Here is a 16,001-nt window from a genome sequence, read left to right as displayed (position 1 = left end):
ATAATGTATGCCTCGCTGCTAGTTTGCCACTAAATAACTGATTTAGCACAGCTGCCCTGTTGTTGTAAGTCGTGCTGAGTCAGGTGTGTGTGAACTGATCAATCTGGAGAGAATGGCCTTAAAGAGACAGGCGCTAAAACAATGTTTCAGACAAAGGGGGAGGTGCAGTGTGAAAATCAGCATAATGTGTCTTCTTTAACTTGAATAACTTGAACAGAATTCCAGGTTTCACCCTTCGTGTGGTGGTTGAGAAAATGTACGCAGTATTTCACAGACAGAACGCTAGATCGATTAACCGAGAAAGAAACCGCAAGTCGATATTAGAAATCATTTATAATTCAACTCCGAACACACCAGAGACACACAGACAACACTCATGTCGTTTTTCATGTGGTGCCGGCATCAAATGTTTGTGTTCCTCTGTGAAGTTAATGACCCAACACTTTGACTTATTCATGTGATTGAACCATCCGCAGCTACGACAGTAAATCTCTGCACCGCGTAAAACGTTCGCTACAGTAATAGTCAGTGTAATTAGGTGATTTAGAATCTACTTCCTTCACCCATTTGCTGAGGCAAATACATCACTGTGCCCTATCGATGTCAGGTTTTCAAACACTATTAGCTCTCTATTGATAACTCCTAACGTTGACTTCTAATGGCGCCAGATGTTCTATAGACAGCACTGTGAAGCAGAGGCTGCTCGGGGCTCCTCTCACAGACCCAAGCATTAATCAACCTCAGCGTGTGTGCGACCACGTCAACCGATGTGTGTGCTCACTTGTTAATGCTGACACTGCCACTTATATGGCGTGTGTGTGTGGTTGTGTGTGTGTGTGTGTGTGAGGGCGAATTAAGCGGTTCTGTTCCAGCAGTGCAGTGCCAAACTGGTTCTCGTTCCCACCCTCTCTTCCACTCCACTAAACCATTTCCTTATTATCACCCAGACGTTACGTACAGTCACACACACGCACACACACACACACTCCAATTATCCCACATACACATCATGTTAACAATGAGACATTAATAGCATGCATGAGCAGCCCCGTTTTACTGGCTTTTCTCACTTTCTAACACATGCACGTACACACACGTGCGCACACACACACACACACACACACACACACACGCACACACACCCACGTCTGCACTCATATTAAAGCACTGGCTGATTGTGAGCCATTTTTACTTCAGATGAGAGAGGACAAGAAAGAGGTACTTTATTATCCGACACTTAATTATTTCACTTTCAGCCAAATTGGGTGCACCTCAAGCCCGTCCCTCCTGATATCCCTCAGGAGGGTAGCCGCACTTTCCTCTGCAGTCACCAATTACATTGGCCTCTAAACCAGTTTCAAAAGTTTCAAAAGATCTGTCACATCTCTGGTGATCCATTTTGAAAGGTTTTATTCCATCCACTGATGACAGAGAGATTCTCGCAAACTTAATACGGGACTTGTGTCAGTTTTTATTCCCAGCTGAAAAATCGCTGCCACGGTCGGTGACTCAGCCCGCGAGTCCAAATGCGCGCGCGTGTGCATAGACTGCATGCATATATGTAACTTGCGCTATGTGCGTAGAAGTACGTGCGTGTGCTCTTGTGTGTGTTGGCCCCTGCCAACACAACCGACGCCTGCAGAGCACCAGTGACCTGATATGTAGGGCGAGACCGAAAAAACGCTGGGATGACAGCTTAGAGCCCGCCCCCACTAACTCTGACTGACAGCCCTGTAACCTCGGCTGCCTCCCGCGACAGTAGTTTGGTCTTGCTACCACTTCAACGTCTGTCATTCCAAGCTCAATATAACTACTATTTCTGGGGAAAAGTTCTATAAAAGCATCTCAACAAGGGCTGGAGGACAAGACAAAAGCAGATGAAGTGGAATGAAGAAATCACTGCTTTTTAGGGCAATATATCGAGACGCTGACAGACTGATGGCTGTTTATCCCTTAAAGCGACTGTCAAGCTCTGCAAAAGTCTTACAACGCCCCCGGTGCGTGTACACAGTCAAAGCATACACGGCTGTACACGTATCACCCCAAGCTTTTTCTGTCTGTCTTTCAGTCCCGCAGCCTTTGTGACCCACACAGCACTTAGGCAATCACATCCCGCTGCTTCTATCTCCCACTTTTGCGGGCCAAATCCTTCTTAATCTACGGATAAGGTACAACAGCCACATGTCTCAGTGGATTTCAACTAAATCAGGTCAAAGGGGTGCAGACACTCAAAAGGGCATTTTTGTACACAAAGGCTGCAGAGTGGCAGTCGCTTTTCCCACTGCCTGATGTAAAGGAACCAAAGTAAAGTATTAAAACAACAAATTCAAAGAAAACTATGGGAAGATTTTAATTTAGCTCGAATTTAGCTTCCAAATCAAGAAACAGATCAAAGTCAAATAAAATCACATTCATTTTTGTAAAATACGATCAGTGAATGCTGTACAGATTCTGGCTTTGTAGCCCCAATTTCCTTTTTTGCAAATGAATAATTTAATAGAAAGTCAGGAGGGGGTGCATGAGGTAGTGGGTTACATTTAGGCTAAAAGGGATCTCTTCTGCTCAGCCTGCAGGACATTTTCTGGGCTGTGACATCAAGAAAATCAGAGTCAGAGTCAGCTTTTACTCGCGGCTGAAAGGCAGATAATCCACACGCAAACATGCCACATTAAAGTACTCACAAATGTCCGTATAGTCTGAGCGTGTTGTAAATCTCTGCAGTATATGGTCGCCATGGTGTGAGGCGTTCCTTGATAGTGCCATATGGCTGTTATACAGCTCAGCCAGAGATTCCCCTGGGCTCAGTGAGTCTGGGTGGGAGAAAAGGGAAAAGCTTGTGAAGTGAAAATCTCACATTTTTAATGAGCATGCAAAGGATTGTGGGACTGGAAAAGGGACTTTTTAGGAACGTTGCAAAAAAAAAAAATAATAATAAGGGCAGGAGACAGACGCGAGAATGAAGTGCAGCTGAGGGGGAAACCTGAAAAACAGGCAATGAAATGCAGCGAGATGTGTGAGGAGACGCCGGAAGACTGTTAGCTCCGGAGGTTAAAGAGAGTTGAGCTGCGCTTAGACAACTCTCTCCCCACCTCAGCTGTGGAACTGACGCGCTGACACTTGGCTGCCTATTGACATGGTAAATTGAGGGCCCATTTGATCAGCACTGTGACAGCCAGCCTCCACAGGCCCTGTCAGGGCTGAATATTCACGGGGCGCGATTACGACACACGTCAGGGCGACAAAGAAGGAGTGGGAGAGGAATGTGCACAAAGTAAGCAAGCCAGCTGCAGAAGGTGAGGCGCGTAGAGGCATTTTTGAAAAAAGGTGCGAGAAATAGGCTGATAAGAAGAGGGGGAGACAGAACGCAAAATTGATTTCTATTTTTGGACGAGGTATGACCGACGAGGCTAAAACATGTTCAATTTCAAAAGTTGCACACACACACACACACACACACACACACACACACACACACACAGTGCTCTATATGCATATAAACAATAGCCACAGATCATGCTCTTAGATTGCAAGTGGCGGCGTAATTGCCATTGCAGCGGATGTACGTGACTTGTGCTCCTGAGCGTGCGAGGATGTCTGCCTTGTTGTGGTGTCACTGCAGCCATTAGCCATTTGGTTTAATGGGCAATCTGAACCACGGGCTCCACATTGACCCCCGGCACTCAGTAGGAGGAGCGGGGGCCAACCTATTAACAAGGTGTGAAAAGCTCCAAGCTTACCCTATCGCACAAGGCCACACTTAATTAGACTGTTTGTTTAGCAGGCTCTAATGGGAGGGATAGTGAGTTGGTAGGGTGGGGGGGGGGGGGGGAGGTTCAGCCCTCTCCTTGAAACTTCAGGTTGAAAGACATCTGGCCAAGGATGAGACGGAGGACACGGGGATATTAGGGAGCGCGGCCTCGTCCTGATTTTCTCTGCACAGGCGGTAATGACGAGGAGAAACAATGGGCAGCATTCATAAATGGCAAATTGAATGATTGCGACGCGGCTAATGCAATTACGGCGTAAAAATGAAAGTAAACAAGTCCTTTATCTGAAAAGCCAAAACACATTGATTAAGCTGATTGAGCATGTGCGGGCCGGGAGAAGGATACAGCGAGAAGTGATGGTTTAAGAGTTTGCGTATTAAGTAACAACAGTGTTGTACATGAGGGATACAACCTCTGTATGAAATTATACCTAATTAGTGCAATCCTTCAGAAAAATTACATCTCTCTTCCTCATCCGTCCCTGCACCCTTTCAGCCCCTCTCCCTCGATCCCTCTCCCTACGCAGAAGGCTAATTAAAGCGGAGAAATTGGATATGGGCCTGTGCGCACTCTAATTCAGAGAGAGAAAAGAAGCGAGGAAGGGGGGAGGATGTGCGGGGAGTGTGAGGGGAGGGGAGAAGTCGGACCCGACACAAGGGCGCTGGATCAGAACGGTGAAGCCCTGTCATTTCTGGAAGCATTACAGGGATGGCAAGGTTAGTGGCGAGGGCAGAGAGGATGAGACAGTTGAAGTGTGACGCCTCCGTACAGAATCCCAAAACTCCAGCACACTCTGCTGTGTCCTGCTAATCCACTGCTGATTTATACCGCGGCAGGACTCTCCTCTTTTACCACTTCATCAATCGGTGAAAGAGCCCGTAGGACCGGAGCGTAAATGTTTATCTACTGAATCATCCTCTGTCGAGCCCACCCCCGCGCACTGGGTCAGGGGTCGTGACAGTTGGCGGACGGTCAGAAAGGACCACTTGACAGATCAGTTAGATCAATAACTCACTGAAAGTGTTCTCCATCAACACCAACTCTGATGGATGTGTCAGCTTAAATGAACTGATTATTGAATTAGTAGTGAGCGGCGTCGAGCGCCCTAATCCAGTGTTACGCATGATTTCCTCTGACAATAATCGCCTTCTATCGTGATTTAAGTCTTTGCTCTATTGTTTCAGTTCCACCAAAATGATAAGATTTTGCTCACCAAGGAGCAACATCGCCATAAACAATGATATAGTCACTTCTCTCCGTCTACAGTCATCAACATTCATGTATTACAGCTTATTATTATCCACTAATTTCCACTTTGCTTGGTATTTAATCTTATTCTTGGAACTGCTAAGGATCTTATTGTATATAGTGTATAGTTTTGCATATTGTGTAGTGTACTGTTTTTAAAATCAATATTGTGTGTTGTACTGTTGTTAATATCAATATTGTGTATTGATATAAAATAGTCATTATATCCACGTCACTGACGATGATTTATCTAAATATATGCTGTTAATATTTTGTCAAAGTTCCAGTAGTCATCCTTATAATATTGTCACAATATCAATATCAAGGTGTTTGGTCAGAAACATTGTAATATTTGATTTTGCCATATAATCTAACCATTTATGAAAGGCTTTTAAGGAGGTTTCAAAAACCAAGATGTAAATAGTTAGTTAGTTTTGGGCCATATCCTCTAGCTTAAGCATTGTTATTAACTGATGTATTATTTATTTCTCATCTTTTTGTATGAGTGCTGTATTACCACCTCTTAGATATATAGCCGTGGTCACCACACCGCACTGCTAACACATGGTGAGTAATAGCCTATTAACACTGAAGGCTTCTGTGCTTGGCAGGCTAAGAGACACAAGAGCCGCTAGAGGATGAGATGGCAGCAGCGTGTCAAAGGGGAGGCACAAGTTATTACTGACGCTGCAATAAACGTCACAATCTTATGATCTACCTCTGCGATGACACCAACAAAACTGCCAGAGTCACATTTCACCCGACGGAAGCCAAAGTGATGATGCATCTGTCTCGTCTACCAGCGACTCTTCATTGAGATCCAGGTAATTACCACTTTAAAACGTAACGGCGGTGGTGGAAGCATATTTTACCACAGTGATCGTTAAACTTAAACATTTAATCTGCAGGTCGCGGGCGTGTTCAACTGTTGGCTGCAACCTGTGTGGATCACTGATCAACTCACACCACTGATTGTGCCTAACATCAGTACCTTCCTTTGACACGAGTAGGTGGAGTAAAAAAGACAACATCTATTAAAATGGTTCTGTTGCATCAGTTTTGATCCTTTTGTTTGAAACCATCCAGTGTGAGTGAGACACACAAGGGTTTCAAATTAGTGGAGAAATCTTTTAAGTCGCACAATCACGCAGCGCTTAAACCAACTCTGTGTTAAGCCAAACAAACTGTAAGGAGAAAACACACTGTAAAATGATTATCCATCACAGTTTACAGACCAACTGTTGCCTTGTTTCCAACCTGTCTGATCATCTGAACACGTATGGTTCTCACAGCACGGCCACCGTGTTCTCCACTGTCTTTAAAACTGGTAGAAATGACGGAAAAGCTTAAAAAAAAAAAAAAATGAGTACCAGGTTTTGATAAAAATCACACATCCTTCAAGACGTCACTCGTCTGAAGGAACAAACTATGAGCACTTTTCATGTCAGGGCTCTTGTCAAAACATTAAGAGAGCTTCAGACGAACACATCCCTCTCTGTCCGCACTGTTATCTCTGTCCATTTTGTCTTTGCTCCTCTTTCTGCGAGTCTTAAAAAAATCCACGGGATCAGGCCAGGTGCAGGTGCGGAGCGGCGGCAGATCAGAGAGTTGATGATGGATGACAGGAGGGGGTTTGTGTGCATGTGCAAGACGGATTCTCTGTGCATTATATTGAGTGACACACTCCATGCTGGGAGGAAGCAGGGGATGACGATGGACGGGGAAAAGAGGTTAACAGCTTGCATGCTCTCCCACACGCAAACACACAAATAAAATCATGGCGTGATCCCTCCCGAGAGGGTTAACACACCATTACCATATTACTTTACTAACGGAGGCCAGAAACACATTTGGCTCCGACTCCAATTGCGCCAAATGGACGCTGTCTCCAGCAGGCGACGTGACACATGCCAGGAAAAACAACAAAGGCTGTATTTATCTGTGTAAAGCTAACAATCCACACCGCGTCCCCCCCCACCCCCCACCCCCGAGCGTCCCACCCACGGAGGGGGTTGGCTTCCCTTCTGCTTTTTTTTCTGCATGTTCACATACACAAACAAAAACACACACAACACACGGACCAAAACACGAGCACGCGCTCACACGCACACGTACAGATTGGAATCCTAGGAGCGCCCCTCTGGAAAGGGGCAATTATTTCACAGCTGACTGAGCCGACGACTGTGTGACCTGATCAGAAGAAAGGGTGTGTTTGTGTTTGTGTTTGTGTGCTGTGTGGGTCTCGAGGGTTGACAGTTCTTTGGCTTAAAAAAGATCAGTGGTGAAGACGTTGTTGAATCTGAATAAGCAGACACATGAGACAAAATATTTTCTCAAAACATCTTCGTAAAAATTACGGTTTCTCCGATTAACACAAACAAGAAAGTCATTATATTCCTCTAGAGCCCATTTTCATAGAAGCGTCACTTAATTTTTGTGTCATGTCTGCCTGCTATAAAAGGAAGCAAATCCCATTAAATCTTCCTTTTTACTTTCAGGCATCTACTCCGTCCGCATTTCACCACATCCGCGAGCTCCCTTCCCATTCGCATGTCCATCATGCAGACATCCAAAAATCGACCCTGCTACAGCGGACTGTCCACCCACATGCTCGGAGAGACAAATAAATAGGCTGTGTTTTGGATTCTGATCCAGCTGCGTGCCTCGTCTCCCTGTTCGCCTGTCAGGTTGATGGTGAGCACATATGTCTAGCAGTATACGGATGGATGGAAGCCACCCTGGAATTCTCTGCAACAACCCGAATCTTTGGATCTCCTGCATGCTGAGCTTATTCAGGCCTGCCCATTTGAGTGGACACACACACACACACACACACACACACACACACACACACACACTGGGTCGCCCCCATGTCTATCCTTGATGTGAACAGTGGATGGACCACGCTGCTCACTCTCTCTTCCTCCGCTGATAACATGTTCCTCCTGGATGTTGCGTGCTGGACAATGGAGTGGCCCGGTAGCATAATTTGTACGGCTGCTTATCTCAGATATAACAATACAGCCAGATGTCCTGGGCGATTTAAGCAACCGTCTGATGAATTTTATCCACTCTGAATAGCCAAACGTGGAGGGGAACATAATTATATGGCGTGACTCGTTGTTTAGCGGGCAGCAAGAAGGAGAATGTAATTTTACCAGCAATTTACATCAAGATGAGACAAAAAAAAAAATGTCTATTACGCCAGTTAAAATGTGGGTCACCCCTTGTAATTGATAGTGTTACGGGCTCCTAGCCAGCAGCCCACCGAACAATGGAACCGCGACCTCCTGTCAAATGGAAATCAATGCGGACATTACCAATCAACTCAGCTATTATACTGTGCATACCTGCAGCTAAAACATCCACGGGTAACAAATGGCGTCCGGGACCACACTCGGTACAATGTGGAGCTGATTTTGCTGTCACTCAATTTTGAGAGGGAAGTGATGAATTGTTCCCAGCGACTGTTCTCGTTCAGTTCTAGTGCAGAAGATTTTTTTTTTAAATTGAAATCTCGGACAAAGTCCCCTCAAACGAGGGCGCCTTAACCTGCATCTGTGCACGAGGACTGCTGGTAAATGTTACTGTTTCCTGCTCCTGTAAAATCAAGCCTTGTTTATCATCTTTAAACAGTGCTTGAGTCTTTCCAGACCAACACTCTTTAAAGTTTAAGTGGCACACTGACAGGGTGGCCCCAACGCCCAGGGCCCTGAGTAAATTAATGATGCTTAAGTAAACTATGGATTAATTATAGATAGCCCAATGTGTCACTGGGCGTGCATGCGTATCTGGCTGAGTGTCCTACCTGCAGCCATGCTAATGAAGAGCTAACCTGCTTCAGTAGACAGAGGACAGATGGAGAACACACTTGCCACCACACCGGTGCTCTCACAAGCAGTATTGCCCTTGAGCACAGAAGGGCTCTGATTAGGCTCCACTTAAGTATGTTAGCCTGGAGCAAACACCGGCCTGCCAAACAAACGGGGGGAGAGAGATGCAGGACAACAACAACAACTGTGGTACAAACAGTCGGAAAATACTTTCAAGCTTCCAAGTGTAGTTATGGCTAATCAGCTTTGGGGAACTGGGCGAGGTTTCTCAGAGGCTTGTGAACAGACATTTGTTTTCAAATGAGGCTGAATTTGACCTAATCTGGTAAAGATGTTTTCAATCTATACACATTCCCTGGAAACCATTTTTTTGGTCATTAGAGTTTTTTCAGCTTTAAAGAGCCCCTCCACGCGTTTATCAAAGCATGCACACTGTATACATTCTGTAATGTGTATCTGACATAGGTTTAAAAGAAAAAACGTGGCCACTTCTCCAGAATATATATGGATATGCAAAAAATTTTCACTTCACACATTATAAAGGTGCAGTATGTAAGAAATGAATACCTGTCAAATTCACACTTGAAACAAATAGGAGGTGGAAAATCAACAGAGCAACTGTTAACTGCTACTAATGGTACCAGCAGTTAGCACAGTTAGCTGTGCACCTAGCGGTCCGGACTGGGAGCTCAGGGACCAGAGAAGTGTTGGTGTTTAAATCACCAGCACGCAAGCTTCAGACTGGGGTTAACTGGTTAGCATGCTTACTTCAGTAGATATCTCTCCAACAGTGCAAATAGACTTTATAACGTCAAAACTGTTTCAATTTTTTTGATGTTTTCAACTAAAATTCCTACATATTGCCCCTTTAACTACACAGGATGTGAATTTTAAGTGTCATGTGCACTGAAGGCTTCAAGTTTCAACATTATACTGGAACAGAATTGGCTTCCAAACTATCTGTTTAATCACGCTCGTAGTCCCGCCTCTCAAACACAACACATTTTTGACTGGAGGGGGGGCTTTAAAATGTTTTTTTTTGTTTGTTTTTGTTTTCTGTTTTATATTATAATCAATTCATTTTTTTGGGGGGGGGTTGGACTGTTGATAGAACAAAACAAGCTATTTGAAAATGTTATCTTGGGCTTCAGAAACAATTGAATATTTTCTGACATTTGATAGACAAAACATGAATCAATTAGCTGAGAATCATCATATTGATCTGCAAATAATGGCGACTTGCAGCCCTAATCCGAACAAACACAAAAGAAAAATACACTTTGATTGTGATGCCTCTTTTTAAAGTCAGAACTGTAATTGCATATGACTTGTACAATGTTTTCCAGTTGCAGTTGATGGATGGTGGTTAGGGCGTGAGTGTAGTCGTAGTTTTTGCTTTCAATACTGTACAGACAAAACAAAAACTTGACAACAAAGCAAACAAAAACACTCCTTGATGAAGTCCTGGGTTTGCCGCTCCTCTGATTTTATACATAAAAGAAGAATATATTCATTTTGAATAAAAGAGCACCTCCGTGTACAGCATTAAGTCTCTATTATTAGTCAAACAAAAGACTGAGGAACAAAGACTGCTGCCTCATTGTTGTGTTCCTGAGCCGGGCTGTAATTTACCCAGGTGAAGCATTCGCTGGCCCGCTAATAACCACTGTCAAGAAACACTAAACTTCCAGCACAGGGTAAAAAATATGTCAGCTGCTTAACTGCAATGAATATTAAAATATTTTCCAACAAGATGCAAGTGCGTGCAGGGCGCTCATAAGTTTCAGAGTGGATCATGTCAAATGCAAGTTACCCTGACAGAAAAATGTGAAGTCGCACTTTGTCTCAACAGCGTCTGGAATCCTGCCCCAACAACTCTTGACGATTTTGGTTCAGTCCAAAATCAAGAAAATTACATATATAGTCTTTAAATAGCTGCATTAACTCCAATTTACAGAGAGGCTTCAGGTGAACCAGCATGTATTACATTTTAACATCATGCCCCTCTGGAAATAGGTTCCTGTATGCATACACAGCTGAGGTCTAACGTGGCATTTAACATTAAGAAGTGCTGTGAGGTCACTGTGGAGTCGTCATTAACTGTGGGGCTTGTTTCGGTGAGGGCAGTAGAAAGCGCTCTTACCGTCCACAGCCATGGTCGGTCTCAGCGTGTATCTCTCCGTGGTGTCAACAGGACTCTCCCATTCTTCTGCCAGATGGATGAAATGCGCTGAGTGTGAGGATGAAGAGCGCTTCTTACCCTCTTTAACCTCCTATGTGAGCATGGACACAGCTCTCTGCGCTGCAGACGCGCTAAGAGATAATAGAAATTAAAAAAATAAAATTTAAAAAAAAACAAGAAACCTGGATCACTCTGTCCCTCTCTGCCGGTTCACGGCCATTTGTTTGTCCGGGACGCCGGGACCGGTCCGATGTGAAGCGGCTCCTTCTGCTCAATCTCCGCCCCCCTCTCCTCCGCACCTGACCGCCGGAAGACAAAAGGTCACTACGCCCCGACACCAGCTGTTACTCGATCCAGAGGAGCGACTGCTCTCTCTCTCTCTCTCGCTCTCTCTCTCTCTCGCTCTCTCTCTCTCTCTCTCTCGCTCTCTCTCTCTCTCTCTCTCGCTCTCTCTCTCTCCCCCTCTCTCTCTCTCTCCCTCTCTCTCCCTCTCTCTCTCCCTCTCTCTCTCTCTCTCTCTCTCTCTCGCTCTCCATATCCATATCGGCTACAGCAAGAATATTATCAGCGATTATTTTTTTCTAAAACTATATATTCCAGAAATGTATTTTGATATGACTCCCAATTGGTTATTTTTCAAATTATCATTATCTTTTATTTACGTTTCCTGTTTTTGCTGTTTTTATTGTTTCTTTTTCATTGTTTATACTTTCACACATAGATGACAAAATCCATCCATCCATTGTCTGTAACTGCTTTAAATCTCTGTTATGGGGTCGCGGGGTTTTTTGCCGGAGCCAATCCCAGCTGTCTCTCTCTAGATGACAAAATGTCAAATTAAAGTTGCTGTCATACAATGAGACTGAATTTTGAATTTTGGGTGTCAAGTTCATCAGTGACAAAGTCACAGCAGTGATGTGGTCGATGATAGCACCGCCGAGCAATCAGTGTGTAAACCCCCCCACACACACACACACACTAATATGTAATATGGTATTATATTTAACTCAGGTGTCTGTCTGTCACTGAATAAATCATATTAGTTCTCAGGGTGTGGCTACAACCACATAGTTGCTTCACAGCCCCACAATCAGATACCCCGCAATCAAGAAATACAAAGATGTACACATGGATTCTGCAAATCTGCAACAAAACAGTTGTATAGGACCAGTTTTTGTTTTGCTCCCGACATGTTTCCGTCTGCTTATGGGAGAAACATCCCCTAATGTCAGCCTCGTGTGATGTGAACATGCACAGAAAGGATATGTTCAGTCCAACCAGAGAGAAACAATCAGATTAAGCTTTTTATGGTAATTAAACACTAATATATTCCTATTTGGTTCAGCAACTCCAACAAAGGTGGCTTCTGGCCGGGCTATTATTCTGATTGTTAGTGGAATATTAGGGTCCATGTGAACACAGTTAATGACGTTTTGGAACCTGACGTAAGATCGGTGTTGATAAGGGCAATGAAAAAAAAAACTTTACAGTTTAACAGAGATCTTCTGAAATACTCACATTTGAGTCTGACTGAAAGTAAAGCACAGAAAGTAGTCCCCGAGGAACCCTAGGGGACTGGCAGCACTGAAAACTGCACACTGTGTACCGTGTCCTTTCATTTTTGCAGGTTGCAGCCTCGCATTCACTATCACCTCTCTATGCAAACAAGCCAAATCAAAAGTGAGCCCCGTCTCAGACAAACATAAACAAACCTACACGCACTCATGAATACAGCAAATAAGTCAGCCGGCACGACAATATGGATCAGCTATGCTCCCTGTGTTTGCTTTGAGTTAGACTCAGAAACAAGTGCTGAGATGGTTTTGGTAGATGTCTGTTTCTTTAAGGCCGTAGAAGAGTTGCACTTTCTCTACTGGAAGTCTACCGCATATCCATAAAGTTTCTGGCCTTACAATTTTCTTTCAATGAAAAAAAGTCAATATTGAAGCAGCGGAGGTTGAGATATCCTAACTTTATATACCCCTCTCACACTGGGCAAAAGAAACCCCACCAACATCCACTAATATCAGGCTTTTGTCTGCAATGTGAATAGGGAGAGTTTCTCCCAGCTCCTATCAGTTGTAATGGAAACACAATAACTGGGCTGACACTCTAATTTTCCCTCTTTTTCACACCCTGACGTGTGTTTAAAGTTAAGGCTGCTGGTTTGGTAATCCTTCCGTCTGTCTGTGGTCAGGAACCTCTTGAACATCCTACAGTCGGTACTTCGTTTGGAATAAAGACTGGGGTAAAATAAACGTAACCACCGCTGTGCTGTCTCTGGCCTCTGTGTTGCTACACGAGCCTTGCCAGCTGCCTGATTGGTCAGTTGCTTCTTTTTAGGGGGCTTACACATTTACAAAACCTGCATGTACGTGCAAATTTGTGTGTAAAAGTGGTATTCTTCTTGAACCTCCAATTCAAAATGGTCATCTGAAGAAGAACGACAGTATCACTGGTATCAGCACAAATCTCCACACTGTCAGCATGTACAGTAACCACACGTTCAATGATTTTAATAGTCTCACGCCCAACCTGAGATAACCCTCACGATGTCATCAAGGTTATCTCAGGTTGCGCTCCTGTAAGATGTTACAGAGCTCCCACTAGAACTCCTTCCACAAGACATACAGCTGCTTCTTCATGCTGAAAGGTGCCCTCCAACATGGAGACAACTGCTTGGTGTTGTTGTGTAGTGTAGAGCTTCCCCTTTAAGGTTTCCAATAAGCAGGAAAGTCAGGAGCGTGTGTGGGCTACCACCTCTGCAAACACGCGGTCTTTGCATGAACCAAGAAACAGAAAGAAGGAGGAGATCCACTGGATGCCCGCAGAAAAAGCCTAAAAACAGCCGTCCCTCGGCAGACGCCCACGTCAGCCGCTATTTGCCCGTCAAACAGCCGAGCCTCCACTTCAAAGCAGAGAATTTGGGAGCAAGTTGTGAGCAAGTCTTTGTCAATGTAATCTCACAACATACCCGGCTAATTGATTCTGCTGGCATTCAGATGCAGTCGGGGCTGCTCGGCACTGCAGCTCCTTTTTTTTGAACACAGAAAATATAGGCCCCTAAAAGGCTTCCAGACGGGCCATCAGTTGGATGCTGCTGGAGGATGAGGGCCCTCCCTGAAGCACTGCATCATCAAAGGGCATACAGCGAGGAACAAAGGACTAGCCGGTCCTTCGGAGACTTCACCAGAACACACGCTGACTGGGAGCGAGAAGCGCTACCCACTCACCCTTCCATGCACAAAGATGCCAGATGCGCGTGCCCCGCCATCTCAAACGCACGCGCACACACCCATGGTCTCAGACACACATTCATACGCACTCGCCGACACTCTCGGAGACAGGGCCTAATTTAGAAATGTGCTACCGTGTGCCTGTAAGGACAATTTGTCCTGTAAAAAATTGAACGGTGAAAGCGTGTATCTTTAATTCAGAAGCCCCGGTCAGCGTGGTGAATAATGAATAGAGCGGGACCGGCAGAGATCAAGGGGTAAGGCTCGCCGAGCGTCGTCCGGCGGGGTGTCAGGTGCTGGAGACGCAGCAGCTAAGACATGAGCATCTCCTGTGAGAAAACATAAAAGCAATGTTTGTACGCTGGCCCGGCACAGATAAAACAAGAGGGAAGAGGGGGCTCGAGGGAATGGAAAGATGTTATTGTTTTATACCTCTGCAGATGTTCATTTGTTACCATGTAGTCGAGAGCCTCCACTGGGATTCGGCTCAGGCGCCTCGGCGATAAGCAGTTGTGGGAAGAGAGGAGCGATGGCGTCTCCACGAGTCCCACGCATTACATCTTGTAACCAACAGACGACGCAATTCAACTTTTACTGTCAGTGTTCGGCCGCCGCATATGGCCTGTCCTCCTCACGCCAAGAGACCTCGATTCTTCCGACTGCATGACACACACACGCATAGACAAATGCATGCAACAAACACTGTTTTTATTTTACGGGAAAACAGCTGTACAGCACACAAAAATCAGCATGTTTGTATTGCTAACAGATTGAGGCTGATGCCATGGTGAAAAGGGAATGTCATGGAGCCCTCTCTCTCTCTCTCTCTCTCTCTCTCTCTCTCTCTCTCTCTCTCTCTCTCTCTCGAGCACTTCCTCAAGAGACATAGAGCAGCTATTGATGCTGGAGTGTGGCATCAGCCCTGCCAAAGCTGGTGTCATGGTGAATGGCTGTCCCTGAGATGGCAGTTAGAAATAATGGTGCCAAACAGGACAGAAAAAAAAAAACTGGAGAGAAAAGAGCAGTTGAGGACGGACCGGACCCAAACCTCTGGCGCATCTAAATGCCTGGAAACGGGAGATTCAAAGGGGTTTGGATTTCAATGGAACATAAGCATTCTCCTCTGCCTGTACTTAATCTGATCTGAAAGAGAGGGGCTCTTTCAGGTGGAAGTGAAAGCAATCTAATGAATTCCCACAGGAAGCCATTTGCTCCACTGAGATGAGAGCCGATGATAGAGAGGAATCCACTTTATAGTGTTAAGTTGTGGCCCTGAGCTGTTTTCCTAATCGGAGACCTGAGGGAGTTTTTCTGTAATTCCGGGCGCATATTGTGGAGAGGTTCTCTTTTGAAAAAAGCTGTGTCCCCTCCCTGGACTCGTGCAGGCTGCGGAGCAAAAGATGACAGAAACCTATTTCAGAGATATATTCCCTTCGCCACTCCCTGATCATCACCTCTTGTCTCCCCCCTCCGCATCCTGAGTGTGTGTGTGTGTGTGTGTGTGTGTGTGTGTGCCTTTGTGTGTGCAATGTATTTGAGCTTCTGCTTCTTCTGTGTGTGTGTGTACGTGTCTGTGCGTGCACATATGAGCAGGGAGGGAGGGATGGGAAAGGAAAGCGATTCTCATTCCACTCACTCTGTGATGGTGACCTCACTGTTATGCAAATGACCACAGTGTAACAGACAGTGTCTGACGCCGAGCTGTGCTACTAACACACAAATTCTCTCCCTCTCT

General features: G+C 45.1%; 1 protein-coding gene across 3 annotated transcripts in view; it reads right to left on the bottom strand.

Annotated features, from left to right (window-relative positions):
• The window catches only part of samd10b (sterile alpha motif domain containing 10b), a 51,084-nt gene extending 39,693 nt beyond the window's left edge, over positions 1-11,391 (bottom strand). For 2 of the 3 annotated variants that reach the window (XR_005075852.1, XM_037102789.1), the window contains exons 1-2: positions 10,992-11,391; positions 2,682-2,810 (exon numbers count right to left, since the gene is read on the bottom strand). Coding sequence is in view for 2 of the 3 variants with exons in the window: in XM_037102789.1 (XP_036958684.1) it covers positions 2,682-2,810; positions 10,992-11,004 (142 nt within the window). In the remaining variant the exon portion in view is untranslated. The remainder of the gene's footprint in view (positions 1-2,681; positions 2,811-10,991) is intronic. The other variant, XM_037102793.1, reaches the window with a different exon arrangement.
• Positions 11,392-16,001: the final 4,610 nt, after the last annotated feature.

This window comes from Acanthopagrus latus, chromosome 7 (assembly GCF_904848185.1).
Source record: "Acanthopagrus latus isolate v.2019 chromosome 7, fAcaLat1.1, whole genome shotgun sequence".
Taxonomy (NCBI): Eukaryota; Metazoa; Chordata; class Actinopteri; order Spariformes; family Sparidae; genus Acanthopagrus; species Acanthopagrus latus.
This window is presented reverse-complemented; position numbering and strand designations above follow the sequence as displayed.